This window comes from Taudactylus pleione, unplaced genomic scaffold (assembly GCF_031769625.1).
Source record: "Taudactylus pleione unplaced genomic scaffold, aTauple2 ptg000397bl, whole genome shotgun sequence".
Classification (NCBI taxonomy): Eukaryota; Metazoa; Chordata; class Amphibia; order Anura; family Myobatrachidae; genus Taudactylus; species Taudactylus pleione.
The window spans coordinates 6,521,610-6,539,806 of NW_028284799.1; the positions used below are offsets into that span (position 1 = coordinate 6,521,610).

General features: G+C 44.9%; 1 protein-coding gene across 1 annotated transcript in view; it reads left to right on the plus strand.

Annotated features, from left to right (window-relative positions):
* Window positions 1-8,483, plus strand: part of UNC45B (unc-45 myosin chaperone B) — a 32,137-nt gene extending 23,654 nt beyond the window's left edge. The window contains exons 17-20 of the mRNA XM_088446383.1: window positions 672-787; window positions 3,104-3,221; window positions 4,197-4,355; window positions 6,158-8,483. Coding sequence (XP_088302509.1) covers window positions 672-787; window positions 3,104-3,221; window positions 4,197-4,355; window positions 6,158-6,418 — 654 coding nt within the window. The 3' untranslated portion in view covers window positions 6,419-8,483. The remainder of the gene's footprint in view (window positions 1-671; window positions 788-3,103; window positions 3,222-4,196; window positions 4,356-6,157) is intronic.
* Window positions 8,484-18,197: the final 9,714 nt, after the last annotated feature.

Consider the following 18,197-nt stretch of genomic DNA (forward strand, 5'->3'; position numbering starts at 1 on the left):
TCGCCAGACAGCACTTTTTGCGGCTAATTGAATTCGGCCCTAAATCTTAATTTTGTACTGCCCTACAAATTAGGAGAAAGAAAATCTGGTAGGAGTGGACATTTGTCCCCCTCAGCCGCTGACCTGGTACCCCGTTGGGTCCTTAATAAGCAACCTCCCCCACCCCCCACCCACACACGGGTTGGGGACTGGATGCCGGCGCTCTTGATCCTGGCAGACAGAATCCCGACACCGGCATCCCGACAGGGTTAGGATATCCTAAGCCTACCCCTAACCCTCACTCCCTGCTGCCCAAACATAACCCTTCCCCCCATAACCATAACTCTCACCCTACCCCCAATACTTACTGTCGGGATGCCGGCACCAGGATACTGATTGGTGACAGGATTGCAGCACTGGCATTCTGAGCGCCGGCATCCCGACAGCCAAGATAGTGACTACATCCCCCCCCCCCTCCCCGCTGAGCCCATGGTCTGGTGACGATTAAATCCTCTCTACGCCCTGTCTAAACTCATACTCTCTGAAAATGCTGTCATCTTGCTCCATAAACCTAAGCACAGTAATCTAGGCACATGGTTTGACAAAAGCTGTTTTGACGATGCACGTATTTTGCAAATCAAACATGGTTTCCGCTGGGATATGTCTTGAGTCCACTGATCTTCCTATTGCAGGTATATGAGGTGGTGCGTCCCCTGGTAAGTCTCCTAAACACAGAGAAAGATGGCATACAGAACTTTGAAGCACTCCTGGGCTTGACCAACCTCTCTGGGAAGAGCGACAAATTGAGGTGTGTATTCATCACCAACACATCATTTTGTTCATTTTTATTTTCAATGCTGTAATCACACAAACATGAGTCATGAGATATTAGTGGGAAAAAAGAGTAATTTGCAAAACTGCATTTGCTCCTATTGAAATAGGTCAGCCCATGTCTAAGTGTGTGAGGATTACAAGGGTGCATTCATAATCATCCGCATGGACATTTCCTCCAGGCAGGGCCAGATTAACAATAGGGCAGATGGAACTACAGCATCTGGCCTCCAAATAAAAATAGTCCCATCATCACGACAGCATTCTGATGAGCCCCTGTGCAGCTGGCCACACAGACGGCCCAAAACATAAGTATTAAAACTTTTTTTCCCTCACAAAATTCTGTAATTGTTTCTACCATTACATATTGATAGAGATCACACCCATACCGCACTGGCCACACCTCCTCTACTTCTCGATATAGGCCATTAATCATTTTCAGCCACAGGCCCGTGAGGCCCTTAATTTGGCCCTGGCTCCAGGGGTAGAGCATCTGCAAAGAATACAGCTGCTAACAAACATATGTGTGACTGTCTCCACTTTATAGACATTTGGTCAATGTTGTAACACCCCCTCCCTCTCTTATTCCACCTCTCCACATGTAAGGTGAGGCAACTGAGTGATTTGCAAAGCTCTTAACAAGGATTTAGGAATGCTCATTTTTCACGCACATGAGCTGTACACAAAAGCATATCTTTCTTGCATCCAAGTCGAAATAACACCTGGGGGTAGATTTATCAAAGCTTGTAGGGAGATAAAGTGGAGAGAGATAAAGTGCTAATCCAATCAGCTTCTGTCATTTTAATGACTGTGTTTGAAAATTTACAGGAGCTGATTGGTTGGAAGTTTGTCTCTTAACTTTAACTCTCTCCAAGCTTTGATAAATCCTCCCCCCACCAATATGTTAGCTGTGATATTATTGCTGGGTTGTATGTTTAGGCGGCCACACACATGAAAATATTATTTGCCATTCTGCCCAATTTGATTAAAATGGCCACCATTCAGATTTCAGTCATTTAGAAGTAATAGTAACAGTAGTAGCAAGTGTAGTAGTAGCAGCAATAGTAGCAGCAGTAGTAGTAGCAGCAATAGTAGCAGCAGTTGTAGTAGTAGCAATAGTAGTAGTAGTCGTAGCAGCAGCAGTAGTAGTGGTAGTAGCAGCAGTATCAGTAGTAGCAGCAATAGTAGTAGCAGGTTTAGTAGTCGCAGGGCCGGATTAAGGACTGTGGGGGACCCTATCAATTAAAGTTTATCATGTATGTATATATCAAGAACACGTTCTTGATAAAAGACTGAAATGTTGAACGAACGTTCCCTTGGCTGGTGTGAATCTTTTTTTCAAGACGCGTGAGTGCCGCTGCCTTTGCGTGTTTATTCATTCAGTATATTTGTATACCACAGATGGCACCAGATCAATTGTTTTTTTGTTAGAGTGGAGTGCTGACGTAAGAAGTATATATATTATATACATATATATAAGCCAACAATGGTCTGGCACTCATATAATCTAAGCAACTCAGCCCGGTGCCACCACAATATAAAACAATACCAACTCTGAAGGTGCAGCACTCAGGGCATATTGAACAAATAACTCAGACACGTGAAGATAATTTCAACGTTTCCATCCATATCAGATTGTCATGATGACAATCTGATATGGATTGAAACGTTAAAATTATCTTCACCTGTCTGAGTTATTTATTCAATATGCCCTGAGTGCCGCACCTTCAGACTTGATATATATTATATATATATATATATATACATACATACACACACAAATACATACATTATATATGTACATATATACATTAGATATATACATTACTGCTGCTTACTTCAGTGGCAGCAGGCAAGCAGCAGAATAAGGGGGCGGAGCCAAATGCAGGGGCGGGGCTTAATCGCGGGCCGCAGCTCCGTTAAAAGATTAAAATAAAAAACATTTCAGCTTGGTGATGGTGCCGAGGACACCGAGGGGGGGCCCCCTATGTGTGGGGGCCCTGGGACGACCACCCCTGTCGCCCAAGCTATAATACGGCCCTGAGTAGTAGTAGTAGCAATAGGAGTAGTAGTAGCAGCACTAGTAGTGGTAGTAGCAATAGTAGTGGTAGTAGCAGCAGCAGAAGTTTTATTCTTTCTTCAGTCATTCTTCAGTATAAAACACTTGAAAAGCTATACCTTACACAGACCATTTAATTATCCAATTATTTTAAATTAAACTCTACAAAGTGATTGAAAGATATGGTGCAATACAGTTAATTGATGCTCTGAAATCCCATTTTATATTATTAAGGCAAAAAATTATTAAGGAGAAGGCTCTTCCTGAAATTGAGAATTACATGTTTGAAAATCATGAGCAGATTCGTCAAGCTGCCACTGAATGTTTGTGCAATCTGGTTGTGAATAAAGAGGTGAGTGATATGATAACGTGTACACAGTTCTACTGATCTAGGTTAGATTATAAAGTTACATATTGGTTTAAATTTTTATTACTAAAGCTGCACACAACGTTTTTTTGAACGATTTAACTATAACGACATCGTTATTGTTCAATCGTTGAAAAAATCGTTCAGTTTCTGAGTTATAACAATGAACGATTATCATTCATGCGCGTTCCCGTTTGTAGTTTATTCTGACTGACCAACTGAACGATTTTCATTAAGGGAAGTTACAAAAATCGTTCATTACACTTTAAAAAATCTGACAGATAATCTGACAGAAAATCGTTCATAAAATAGTTGGTAACAAAATCGCTGTGTGTATGCAGCTTAAGAGGTTGTTCATTAAACTTCATGGACCAATTAGCCACACTGTCTATAGTCCTTGAACAATCCTTTTACGGTTTGTTTTTGAATATTCAAAAGCAATGCGATGTTTCAACAAAGAATATCTCTGAATAAGGCATGTGTGTGTGTATATAAAATATATATGCACATATTGTGTGTGTATACACACATAAATCCTATTGTAGAGGACACAGTGACCTCCAATCATATATTCCTTTGAGAAAGTCCATACCTTACACACACACAGTTAGATAGTAAGTTGTCATATTATCTTTTAAGAATGTTCTGTAACCCATATTTTGGCCTGTGTACAATACTATATTATATGTAACTATGGGGAATGTATCAAACATTCTAAAGCGTGGAAAGGTTGCCCATATCAACCAATCAGCTTCTGGCTAGTATTTATCATGTATATTCTATAAAATGATAGCTAAAAGCTAGTTACTATAGGCAACTTTTCTGCTGTTTAGAAGGTTTGATACATTTCCTTCATATTCCCTTTTATTCTAAAGCAACCTCTGAAATTGATGTTTGGTTCATTCAGCAACTAAAAAGCCCCAAATCACTGCCATTCTCTCCTGTATCTTATTCTCACAGGTGCAGGAAAGGTTTATAGCAGATGGAAATGATCGTTTGAAATTGGTGATATTGCTGTGTGGCGAGGATGATGAGGTAAAACTACAAAGAGCGGCAGCGGGAGCTCTTGCTATACTTACATCCGCCCACAAGAGGCTGTGTCATAAAATGACTGAAGTGGTAAGTAAAACCCATACTCACATTACTATTACAGGTGTGGTCTATTTGTAAATTGCAAAAAATATTACTGACGTTAACATGTGCATCACCCTCTAGGGCAGGGCTTGACAAATTTTTTCTAAAACTTAGGAGCCAGGATGAAAGTGTAGGAGCCAGACGCTCCCCTTCCCTCCGGGAACCGTTACTGAGCACCTACGCCCCTGACAACCAACCCCTTGGCCACACCACTAACGGGGTGGCCCAGTAGTAATCCCCCCTCTGCAGTGCCCCCAGTAATAATCCCCCCTCTGCAGTGTCCCCAGTAGCAATCCTCCCTCTGCAGTACCCCCAGTAGTAACCCCCCCTCTGCAGTGCCCCCAGTAGTAATCCCCCCCGCTGCAGTGCCCCCAGTAGTAATCCCCCCTCTGCAGTGCCCCCAGTAGTAATCCCCCCTCTGCAGTGCCCCCAGTAGTAATCCCCCCTCTGCAGTGCCCCCAGCAGTGGTTCCCTTATGTAGTGCCTCTTTAATCAGTGCCCCCAGAAGTGCCCCCCCTATGCATTGCCCCCAGTAGTAGACCCCACTATACATTTCCCCTAGTAGTAGCCCCCCCCATAGTGTCCCCAGTAGTGGCCACCCCCACCTATGCAGTGCCCCCACAGTAGCGGCCACCCCCACCTATGCAGTGTCCCTACAGTAGTGGCCACCCCCACCTATGCAGTGCCCCTTAAAACAAAAACGCAACTTACCTGATCCCCGCTCCTACCGACGACTGCCGCTGTCCGCTCCTCCTGGCTGCTCTGCACTATGGGAGAAATGTCATGACGTGACGTCTCTCCAAACCTGCTGCGGGGTGAGCCGGAAGGTGGAGCTCATGAGTGAGCTCCAGCCGGCTCACTCCGTGAACGACGCAGCAGCCAATGAGAGTCTGACAGACTCTCATCGGCTGCTATAACAAACATACAGCCGCCACTGACGGCTATATGTTTGTTACTCTGTAGTGTGGACCGCGCTCGTGGTCTGCATGACAGGGCCCGGGGGTTGCTGAAAACCTGGTCGCCAGGCAGCCAAATCTGGTCGCCATGGCGACCTGGCCCCCGGGTTTTGTCGAGCCCTGCTCTAGGGAATGTAATTGGCAAGTAACTCCCCTCTCGGATCTTGGATACTGTCAGAAAAAAAAAGGGGAATGAGTGTGTGGATAGACTAAAGGGACAGATCAGCCACATTAGTATTAGCTTTACATCTGCCCCTCTCCTTTAGACTGTAAGTTCTCACAAGCAGGGCCCTCTTCCCTCAAGTACTTTGCCTTCCCTCACTTATACCATCATCTAATCCCCACTGCTTACAGTGACACCTAACCCTTGGGTTCTATTGCCTTGCTGCTTATTTGGGTATTATGAGCACTGATGCAGCAGGGTTTATAAACATTGTCTATGTCCTGCAATGTTCTGTACTGTAAGTCTTTTTGTTCTTGTTTTGTTCATGCACTTTGTAAGGTGCTGCGGACCCTTTGTGGCATCATATAAATAAAGGATAATAATAATTAAGCACACACATTCAGTGACACTGAGAGGGGGGCGGGAGCGGGTACGTCGGCACCAGCAGCCTCTCTTTTGCAGGGGTTGTGGCCACACCTATGCAATTAGGCCACCCCCCCCTACAGTACCGGGCTCTGCACCACTCTCAACTGCCCTGCACATAGGGTAGATATTGGTTATGGTAGACTATACTGTACTGTTGATGTTTATTTGCAGCCATTTCTCTATATTACTATGACTAGAAATGTCTATGTGCATTAATCATACCTGTATTCCCCTGCTACCAGTCTACACAGTGGATGGAAATCCTGCAGAGACTTTGTCTGAATGATGACCTGCAGGTTCAGCATCGAGGACTTGTAATCGCCTACAACCTCATCTGTGCGGACAAAGAGCTGGCAAAGAAACTGGTGGAGTCTGAGATGTTGGAGATTTTAACTGTGATTGGGAAACAGCAAGACAATCCCAACAAGCAGCCTATTATAGAGGTGGCCAGAGAAACACTGATTAAATGCTTAGATTATGCCTTAATAAAGCCTTTCTCCTGAGTGCAGGCATAGCTGTGTGACATGATACAAATCTCAAGTGTGAATCGTTCATTCCCTTTGTATGAGTGTATAGAGAAGTGAGTATTTTCATATGGAAAAAAAAATAATGATGCACAGGTACTGTCATTGTACTGCCTGAAGCAGCAACTAGACTGGCATACTTCTATGGTGAATACAAATTCTTAAAAGTATATTTGTATTGTGAATAAGGAATGATAAAACTAACTGGTTTCAGCATGCACTGCTAACATTATGTTTGATCAAAAGGCAAGCATTTGAAATGTACTCAGTCTATCAATCATTACTAATGAAATACACTTATATTAATAAAAAGCTTCACATGACATGTACTGAGCTATGGACACTAATTTACAAAGAAAACTGTTGTGAAATGATGTGTTTGGAATGATCACAGATATAGCCCATAAATATCTACATCCAAATATTTTCACTTTTAGTAACTCTGTAATTGATCTTCACCTCAGGTTGTGTCCATTCATAGGGGCCTATTTATCAACAAGTTTTATCATACGCAACGAGTTTTAAAATTTGTTGCGTATGATAAGCGGTGCTCAAGTCAATCAGCTCCCAACTGGCATTTTTCATAGATGACAGGAGCTGATTGGCTGGAGCACTATTATCATCATACGCAATAAGTTTTAAAACTTGTTGCGTATGATAAAACTGGTTCATAAATGGGCCCCATAGTACCTTTATACTTTACTGGGAACGAATGATAGCACATTTTAAAATGTACAGGCAGTGGATGATCAGCCGAGACAGTTTTTAACCTTTGACCTAGACGGAGACTTACTATTCCATGACTGTCTAAAAATACAGCCAGTATTGGTTTTCACAAAGTTTGCTGCTTCAGTGTTTTTAGACCTTTTTGTCAGATGTTACTATGGTATACTGAAGTAAGATTACAATTCTCAAAACTTTTGGCCATGGCTGTACATCCTACAGTAATAGGAGCATTTGAATCTTGGTATATAAAGACTAGAATATGACCCACAGATAATTAAATTTCTGATATACATCTTGTATATTATTGGGACGTAAGCCCGACAGCCGGCTTCCCGACTGCTTTATCCCGGGGTGGGTTAAATGACAGGCGTCTAAATGTAGACACCTGACATTTTACTGACGCCGGGAGACCAGCGCCCGGCATCCCGATTGAAGTGATGCCGGGCGCCGCTGCGGACAGCCGCGCGCGGGGGGGGTAGGTTTACTTAGGATTAGGCACCCCCCCGGAAGCTTAGGGTTAGGCTAGGGGACTTAGGGTTAGGCACCCCCCCGGGGGACTTAGGTTTATGCGGCGGGGAAGGGGGGATTAGGTTTAGGCACTTAGGGGCATATTCAATTACCCGCGGGACTTTTCCCGCAAGTAATTGAGGAGTGAAAGTCCCGCGGCGCGGGGTTAAGCTATTCAATAGAATAGGTTTTTCCCCGCGTCAAAAAACAGGACTTCCACGCGAGAACACACTGATTCCGCGAGAACTGCGGAATCAGTGTGTTATTCTTGTCCACGCGAGGCCGAATAGGGCGGCCTCACGCTGATTTTACCTCGCACCTACATGAGGTGCGAAGTAAAATCAAACAGTGGAATCCCTGCTAAATGAATCCCGTCCAGTGCGCCAATTCGCGGGGTAAACCCCGCGACTTATTGAATATGTCCCTTAGAGGGGGATTAGGGTTAGGCACTGGGGGGAAGGTTAGGCACCCCTAAGGAGGGTTAGGTTAGTTGATACTTACCTGGGGACGATCGGGATTTTCAGCCATGTCGGCCAGCCGCTGTCGGGACTTGAACCGCCGGATGATTCCTTCCTTTCACGTACATCACATTAGCTGCATGGATAGGAACCTGCATTTTCTCCTAATGTTTATTTGAAAAATATTTGTATATGTAACCAAATTATCAATATTTTGTCCTCTCATGTATCCTTTTTTAGGTTAGGATGAAGCATAAGTTTATAGATTTGGTTTCCTGTCTCAAAATGTACTAGTGTTTTCATATTTTCTGTAATACCATGGACTTTGTTTAATAAAACTGACTTTATATTTATGTTCATTCTCTTGTGTATTTTTCTCTCTTTCATAAATACAGATGAATTACATTCTTAGAAATGTTCTATGAATTAGGGGCATACAGGGGTGGATTGGAATGGAAAACCAGCCCAGGAATATTTTGAAATGGAGGCGGGGTCTGTTAAGGTGTGGGGTTTGTGAAAATGGGCGAGGTAAAATAAAGACATTGGCCCCCAACAGGGAAAAGAAAAAAAAAACAGAATGCCCACCAGTACATAATATGCCCACTAATAGTAAAGAACAATGACTTTTGCAATCAAGAAATACTGTCCTCCAAATACGCACTAAGCTCTGACAAAGATTATATGAACATTCTACTGATTAGTATAAAAAATGTGTAATGACACCATTTTTATTATCTGCTCCCAACTTTGCCATGTCTATTAAGGGTGCCTAATACACCTCACAGTACAGCACCCCTCTCCCCTTATACACAGCACTCATCTCAGTACAGCACCCCTCTCATCACCCCTCGCCCATCACAGCACCCCTCTCTGCACTTCTCTCCCATCACAACACCCCTTTACCCACTAATTCCAGCAAACTTACCTGCTGCACACCGCTGTTGACTACAGCTCCTTGAGCGGTTCCTCTGAATAGTGGCACAGCGGGGGACTGTCACTGACTGCGTGACACAATTCACAATGGTTTACTGTGTGCATGTAGAACTCAGTGAGGTTTATACTGCTGCCAGATGTATTAAAATAATGATTTATTTAGCAACAAGGATACATTCACGAATACAGAAATGGTCAGGTTTGGACAGAACAGTACTGAAATAATACAGATGGGCAATCACTGAAAATAGACAGAGTTCTGTTTGCTGATGCAGATAAACAGTCACTGAGTTCTGAATGTGGATAATAACAGGCAGTCTTTGAATATAGTTAGAAGGTATATTGGCTGGTTTGGATGAAACCGGACTGGATACCCACAGCAGAATTAAATGGAAAAATTTCCAAAGTAGCAATGCACCGCATAAATATGTACTGAAGGTGTGAGGCAGATGTGGTAAATGCTGATAAAAGTCCAGAATAACTGATATGCAGATAAACAAAGTCCTGGTAAGTTGGGGCAATGGAAGTAATACTGAAGAGGTATAATACTATTCCTGATAACTTACACAGGGAAGCACATGGGGAATCTTCGTTGTAGTAAGGCAGCAAACAGGAAAAGACTATCTGGGAACTGTTAACCTGGAACACAGTCACAGTGGTAGATCTGATGACCTGGCACAGATTACAAAACTGAGCAAAGATACATAGCCAGTTCCCCAGGTACAACCCACAGCTGTATGATTAGGTAATCAGGCTGCAAAGCATAGACTAGCCAGGGTGAAATGTGCTAGACAGGCTTCAGGCAGAGAATGACACCAGAGGCAAGGAGGAGGAACTGCACCAATTGTGACATTACCCCCACTCTCCAAGAAGCGGATTACAAATGCTCCACAAGTTACTTCCTTTTGGTCTTTCTCCTCTTCCGAGAACCTTTAGACCCCTTTAGGGATGTCCGGAATTATTCAGAGGAGAAGACGTGATTTGAAAATATGAGACCCCCAATTGCAAGACGAGGATCATCCAAAAATTCACTTTCAGAGTCAGAATTCAAATCCATCGTTTGCATCAACCACTTACTTTCTTAGATGACATCTGGACCAGGTAGCGTATTTGCAGAATTTGAACCCACCAAGAGGTCAGAAGAATCTAGTGAGGCATACCTGATTTTCATAGAAGGTTGTGACTGTTGTACAGGCTCTACAGGCTTAAAACTGTAGCATCTGGGAGATGTTGTAGAAGCAGATGGACACTTGGAAGATTGGACACTAATGGATACTCAGAGGACTGAGCAGCAGGTGAACCAAACTTCTGAAGTACCACATCTCAGAAGGCTAGGGAATCATAAAGCATTGGATCTTTTCACTCTATTAATGGATTGGTCCACTCCTAAGCTTTCCCTCTGAAGGCTAGAAGAAGGTAGCCCACTATCCGAGCTTGAGTGACTGTTATAAATCCCAAAGACAGCTCCGTGTGAACCCCCTAGAACCCAGGCTAGCGAGGTCTTTCACCAATAACAACGCCCATTGTTCACCACCTGGGCTTATGACTTCATAGGAAACTCCATAACTTGCTGTTGCTCTGAACAGGGGAAGAATGTCCAATGTTCATAGTTCCATATTTACAGAAATTGTTTTCCCTGATGCCATTTTGATGGGATCTGGTAGTCTCCCCAAAAATTCAGGCAGTGCAAAATGTATTTCAGTTGACAAGTTTGCAATTGAATCAGTTTCCCTCTGAAATCAGCCAGCAATGTAGAATCCATGAATTGCATCAGCTCAGGAGACAGAGGGTTAACTTGTAATGAATAGATATCACAACAAGACAAAGGTGATGCGCTAATAAACAAATAATATACTATATAAGACCTGAAATGGCAGAAAAAAATTCTCAAGACACCACCTATATAATATTAATAATCTTTATCAAAATGGAATATGTCAGTACATATACAGGTTGAGTCTCCCATATCAAAATATTCCGAAATACGGAATATTTTTAGCATGATTGAAATAGTAAAACCTTTGTTTTTTGATGGTTCAATGTAAACAAACTATTTTTAAAGCACAATATTATTAAAAATATTGAATAAAATTACCTTCAGGCTGTGTATAAGGTGTATATGAAACATAAATGAATTTCATGTATTTACACATACTTTTTTTGAGCTACAAAATTATTGAAAATATTGTGTAAAATTACCTGCAGGATGTGTGTATAAGGTGTATATAAAACATAAATGCATTCCGTGTTTAGATTGGGGTACCATTCCCAAGATATCTCATTATGGTATGCAAATATTCCAAAATACGTAATATTCCGATATCCAAAATGCCCCTGGTCCCAAGCATTTTGGATATGGGAGACTCAACCTGTAATCACATTTATTCAATATAGAAAGACTCAAATACACTTCTAAGAATTCACTTCTAAAAAAAGAAATAAAATATACTGCCTCTAATAAAAATGAATCACTGGATCTTTGATGCCTGGAGCAGTCTCTTGTCAAATTAAAGACGTGGAAAATCCAATAATATATATAGCTCTTTCTGTATGATATAAGTGCGCACACTGTTATACCAGTCTCTCACCACATTGATACCTAGTTGCAGAGTCCCATGAACAATCCGCTGAGTTTGGGAAGACACCTCCTATGAAGCACGCTCGCGGTGGGCACTCCTGGTAAGTAGTGGGGGTCCGGTCTGTGTTTCACGTGTGCAGCTGATAACCAAGGGAGTTTCCAATGCACAATCCCAAGCAAAGTGAGCTGTTCGGAGTCACAGCCGCTTGCATATATGTGCTGATGGAGCTTCCAGCTCCTGGCTTAAGACTCAGTCTATTAGGCTTCCACAGCACAAGATCCCAGTTTCAGTAGCGTGGCAGCAAAGCTACTGTAAGGCCTCTTTGATAAAGCCCCCAGATGGTACTCCGCCATCAATGGTATCCTGTCAGCATTGTTCCCCCCCCCCCCCCCCATACGCAAGATCCACAGAGCATAGCCCTGCCACTGCTGCTAGGGGTAAATTTACTCAAATGCAGGTTTTTAGAAGAGGAGATGTTGCCCATAGCAACCAATCAGATTCTACTTAACATTTATCTAACACCTTCTAGAGGCTAATAGCTAGAATCTTGATTGGTTGCTATGGGCAACATCTCCACTTCTAAAAACCTGCACATTAGTAAATTTACCCCTAAATCCCACTCCCTAACTTGATTGGTCCAAGGCTCGACATGCCCACTTAAGGAATGGCCACAGATGGGTGCAAACTATCGATGGTTTTCTGTTGACTGTGTAATGACATTGATTTTATCTACTAATGGCCTGTCAGGATCTGCAGCTTCCAGCCTAAAGCACTGCATTAATTACTGCTTGTCTGTGTGTAGTGTCAGGTGCATGCTAATTAATTCCCCTGTCTGTGCACAGCTGCACACTGGTCTATCAGTAAGGGAGACTTGCTCTGTTTGGCCTTGTACCTGTTAAATTCCAGCCAGTCCATCACGCCATGCCGGTGATAGTTATTTTCGTACTTCCGGTTCCTGTCTCCTGCTTGTCAGTCGAGTTCCTGAGTCAGTCTAGCTGTGTTTCATTTGCGCCGTTTACTCCATCCAGGTGGCTCCACCTACATCCCATCCTCACGTGCTGCTTGTACCATCTGGGCAGCATGGAGCGCTTCCTATCCCAGAAGCGTCTGTCACCATCCGGTGGCCAGTGTCATCCCGGCGGCACTGGTAGCAGCTCTGCATTCCAGGTACACAACATCGCACACCGTCGCCAGTGTCATCCCGGCAGCATTGGTAGCAACTCTGCGCTCCAGGTGCGCAATCTAGCACACAGTCGCCAGTGTCTTCCCGGCGACACTGGTAGCCACTGTGTTCCAGATGCGCAAATTAGCACACCGTCGCCAGTGTCATCCCGGCGGCACTGGTAGCAACTCTGCGTTCCAGGTGCGCTATTAAGCACACCTCGTCGCCAGTGTCATCCCGGTGGCACTGGTAGCAGCCCCATGTTCTATTGCATACCTCACCTGAGTGTCATCAGCCCAAAGGCTGCAACGGTCCTGGGGCCCCAGGTCACAATCAGCCCTCAAGGCTGCTGCAACAGCCCAAAGGCTGCTTCACACCATTAGTACCTTGGTCACGACTATAAAGCCCACAATCAGCCCCAAAGGCTGCTTCACACCATCAGTCCCTTGGCCACGACTATAAAGGCCACAATCAGCCTCCAAGGCTGCTTCACATCACCAGTCCCTTGGCAATGACTATAAAGGCCACAACCAGCCCCCTAGACTGCATCACACCTCTTGCCCTCGGCACATTCTAGCCCTCAAGGCTGTCGTCAGTTGGCTCTACATTTATACCATCGATTCCCTCCAGGAATCATAACGTTATCACCGGCCATAAATTTTTGTAGAGCCACGGATTGTGATCATGTAGCCAGGTCAGAACTTAGCTCAAATTCTGGCTGCTCAAATACAGGGCCTAACACAAAAGGTCCAGGAACTTTCTCTCCAGGTAGAAGAGACACAGGCACCTCCCCCCTCAGTTTCTGCCTCAGCTCGGCCCCTCGAACCTAAACTCAATCTGCCGGATCGTTTTTCGGTCAACCGTAAGGACTTTCTTAACTTCCGAGAAAGCTGCAAACTATACTTCAGGCTTCGGCCTGCTTCTTCTGGATCAGAGACTCAATGGGTCGGAATTATTATTGCCTTGCTCCAAGGTAACCGTCAGACCTGGGCCTTTGGTCTGCCTCCGGCTCATAGTGCTCTGCAGACGGTGGATGCTTTCTTCGCCGCTCTAGGCCTCCTCTACGATGACCCAGACAAGGCGGCTTTAGCAGAGTCGAAACTCCTGTCCGTCACGAAATCAAAGAGCTGCAGAGGATTACTGCACAGAGTTTCGTAAGTGGGTGTATGACTCCGGTTGGAATGACCCTGCGCTACGAAGTCAACTCCGCCTTGGTCTATCGGACCAGATTAAAGATATCCTTGTCCAGCATACCGTTCCGGAGACATTGGATGACTTCATGCATCTAGTCATTCGTATTGACCGCCACATCCGAGAACATAGAATGGAGAAGGAGCTTCCTACACCTGCTCCTCGGTCTCCAGTTTGGCTAACTCAGCCGGATCCTGGAGCGCCTATGCAGTTGGGTGCCTGTCGGCTCTCGGCCGAAGAGAAACTAAGAAGATGCTCCCAGGGCCTCTGCCTATACTGTGAAGGAAAAGGGCATACAGCCTTGAATTGTCCTGTTAAAATTGGGAAAAGGCAGTGTCTAGGTGTTGTAGGAGAGCTACACCTAGGCCTTGCATCTGTCTCTCCTGCAAATTCAGTCCTAATCCCCACCGTTATTCAAGGAAAAGGCGGGCAAGTTTCAGTTCTAGCATTCTTAGATAGCAGTGTAGCAGGGAATTTTATGGACATCTCCTTCTTCGAATCATTGGGACTAGCATCTGAACCTTTAATACAACCTCTCTCGGTAGTTGGGCTCAATGGAGAAGAACGTTCTAGAGTTGTCGTGGTCTCTCAAACATCTCCCATCCAGTTGTCCATCGGGGCCCTACATTCTGAGATCACGTTCTTATTACTCCAGTGTCCACTGGCTCCGTTAGTGTTAGGTCTTCCTTGGCTCAGAAGACACAACCCTATCAACTGGAGAAATTCTCCAGTGGAGTGATTCCTGTGCCTCTACCTGCCTTACTCTCCCTGTCCTCCTAGCTGCTGCTGTCCAATCTGAATCAGCTTCAAGGATTTCGACTCCGTATCAGGACTTGGCAGAAGCCTTTTCTAAGAAGGAGGCAGACACCCTTCCACCTCACCGCTCCTATGATTGTGCGATTGATCTCCTTCCCGGTGCTAAGCTTCCCAAAGGCAGACTCTATGCTCTTTCCCTTCCTGAAAGGAAGGCTATGGAAGAATATATCCAGGACGCTTTGGAGAAGGGGTAAATTCGGCCTTCCAAATCGCCAGTTGGAGCAGGCTTCTTTTTTGTGCAAAAGAAGGATAGCTCTCTTTGACCGTGCATTGACTTTCGAGGTTTGAATAATATCACGGTGAAGAACTCCTATCCATTGCCCTTGATTTCTGTGTTATTCAATCAGCTCCGTGGGGGACTCCATCTTCTCCAAGATAGGTCTCAGAGGCGCATATTATCTGGTCTGCATTAGAGAAGGTGACAAGTGGAAAACAGCCTTTAACACCCATTCCGGCCATTATGAATATTTGGTGATGCCATTCGGCCTGTCAAAAGCCCCAGCTGTATTTCAGGACTTCATTAATGACGTATTGAGGGAGTATCTCAGGGTATTTGCAGTGGTCTACCTCAATGATATGCTAATTTATTCCAACTCCCTTGAGGAACACCGCAAGCACGTGAGACTGGTGCTGCGTGAACTCCTGGAGAACCAGTTATATGTGAAAACTGAGAAGTGCGACTTTGAAGTTCAATAAGTGTCATTCCTGGGGTACATTATCTCCTCTCAAGGATTTGCAATGGATCCGAGCAAAGTCAAGGCCATCTTAGATTGGGTTCAGCCCACCAATCTAAAGCAGTACAACGCTTCCTTGGCTTTGCCAATTATTATAAGAGATTTATTGACCCCTTCTCGTCCATATTCGCGCCTATTGTGGAGCTTACCAGGAGAGGAGCGGACGAAGCAAACTGGCCAGCCACAGCTCTTCAAGCTTTTGACTCCTTAAAGATTGCCTTCACCTCCGCTCCAGTTCTTCAGCATCCTAATACTGACCTCCCATTTGTTGTCGAAGTAGACGCCTCTGTGATCGGCGTGGGGTCCGTACTGTCTCAGAAGGATCCTGAAGATGGCAAACTCCATCCCTGCGCTTATTTTTCTCGGAAATTCGCCTCAGCAGAGAGGAATTACGATGTAGGGAATCGTGACTTGTTGGCTATCAAGTTTGAGGATTGGAGGCACTGGCTGGAAGGAGCGAATCATGTCGTCATGGTGCTCACTGATCATAACAATCTTTCTTATATTGAGACCGCCAAAAGGTTGAACGCCAAACAGGCTCGGTGGGCATTATTTTTTACTCGTTTTAATGTCATCTCGTTTCGGCCTGGCTCCAAGAATGTTAAGGCAGATGCGCTGTCTCGCAGTTTTCAATCAGTTCAATCACTCACCAGACTGGAAGAAACCATCATCCCTACCTCCAATATCCATTTTGCTCTGACCATGGATCTTGCGGATCTTATTTGTACCTGTCAATCGGAAGCTCCAGCAGAAACGTCACTGGGACGTTCGTTCGTTACAGAAAGATTTCGGAAAGCGGTGCTATTGGACTTCCATTCTTCCAAGCCGTCAGGGCACCGAGGAATTGCAAAAACTACCGAATTGCTGTCCCGTTCGGTCTGGTGGCAAGCTCTGGGTCAAGATACTCGGGAATTCGTTTTGGCTTGTGATGTCTGTGCTCACAACAAGTCTCCTCGCACAGCTCCGTCCGGGCTCCGGCTTCCTCTTCCTACTCCTTCCAGGCTGTGGACCCATATTGCCATGGACTTCATTGTGGACCTACCATCTTCCTCCCGCTGCTCTATCATCTGGACAATTGTCGATCGTTTTAGCAAAATGGTTCACTTTGTTCCACTCACCAAACTGCCTTCTGCTAAAGAATTGTCTTCACTATTTGTACTCCACATATTCAGACTTCATGGCTTAACGATGGATATAGTTTCCGACTGAGGGACTCGTGGCGCGGTTTTGGAAGAATTTCTGCTCAGCCCTGGGTATCAACATCAGTCTATCTTCCTGGTACCATCCACAGTCAAATGAGCAGAAAGAACGGATGAACCAATCATTGGAGCAGTATCTCCGATTCTTCGTTTCCAAGTACCAGAACGACTGGGTGTCTCTTCTTCCCATTGCAGAATTTGCATTTAGTAATTCTTGTCACTCCTCTTCATCGGTTTCACCTTTGTTCTGCAACTCTTGGCTGCACCCTAGAGCAAATTCCTTTGAGGCAGTTTCAGCTGGTATGCCATCCTCCACATCGGTAGCGAGGCTACGGTCTGTTTGGAAAAAAGTTCGCCAATGTCTGATGAAAGCATCTGGTCGTGCCAAGATCTGGGCGGATAAACATCGACGACCGTGCAATTTCAAAGTGGGCAATTTGGTGTGGTTGTCTTCCAACAATATTAATATCAATCAACGATCGCAGAAATTAGGTCCCAGATTCATTGGACCATTTAGGATTATCTCTCGTATCAATCCTGTGGCCTTCCATCTGAAAATGCCTGCTAACCTGAGGATTAACAATACATTTCACTGCTCCTTACTCAAGCCGGTGTCCTCCTCTTTTTTTTTTTTGTTAGATTTGGGATAACCTCGGCCATGCAATTTATCGGGAAGCGGTAAGGAAGTAGGCATGTGTAATTACAATGAGGCCATTATAATTTTATGATGAAGAAATATTCTGTACTAATGATTTGTACAGAAGTGTAAGGCAGTGCGAGCGGCATCTAATGACCTTCTTCATGGTATAACATCCCCCCTAAAGATCATTAGCTGCCTGACATTTGGCAATTAAAATTTAATTTAATGGGTTGGGTAAGGGACGCCGGTGCTCGGGATTGCGGGAGTCAAAAAGGCGACTCCGGCATCCCCACAGGGTTAGGATACAGACACTTGTCGGTCGGTCTACTAACCCTCCCCCTCTCCTAAACCTCCCTGATGCCTAAACTTAACCACCCCTCCCCGAACCCTCCTCTCTAACCCATTACCCCGGGGATTGCGGCGGTCAGAATGCCGGCGCCGGAATTTCAACACCTGTCAGAATCCCCGCACCGGAATTCCAACACCTGTCAGAATCCCTGCGCCGGAATCCCGAAGGTAAGTAGCGGGGTTAGGGGGAGTGTTAGCGTTAGTCACTATGGGGGGCGTTCAGGCACCAGGGAGGGAGGGTTAGGGTAGGGAGAGAGGGAGGGTTAGGATACCTACCGACAGGCGTCAGTTCCTAACCCTTGGCACTGGGATTCTAACCACCGGGATCCTGATCGCCAGCATCCCGTACCCATCCCCTTACCTTGTTGAGTGACATGTGCAAGGCTACTCATGGGATCGCCAAATTATTTACATCACATGCCATTTGCTATTCCAGAGATCACACAACAGATGCTTTCTGCATTC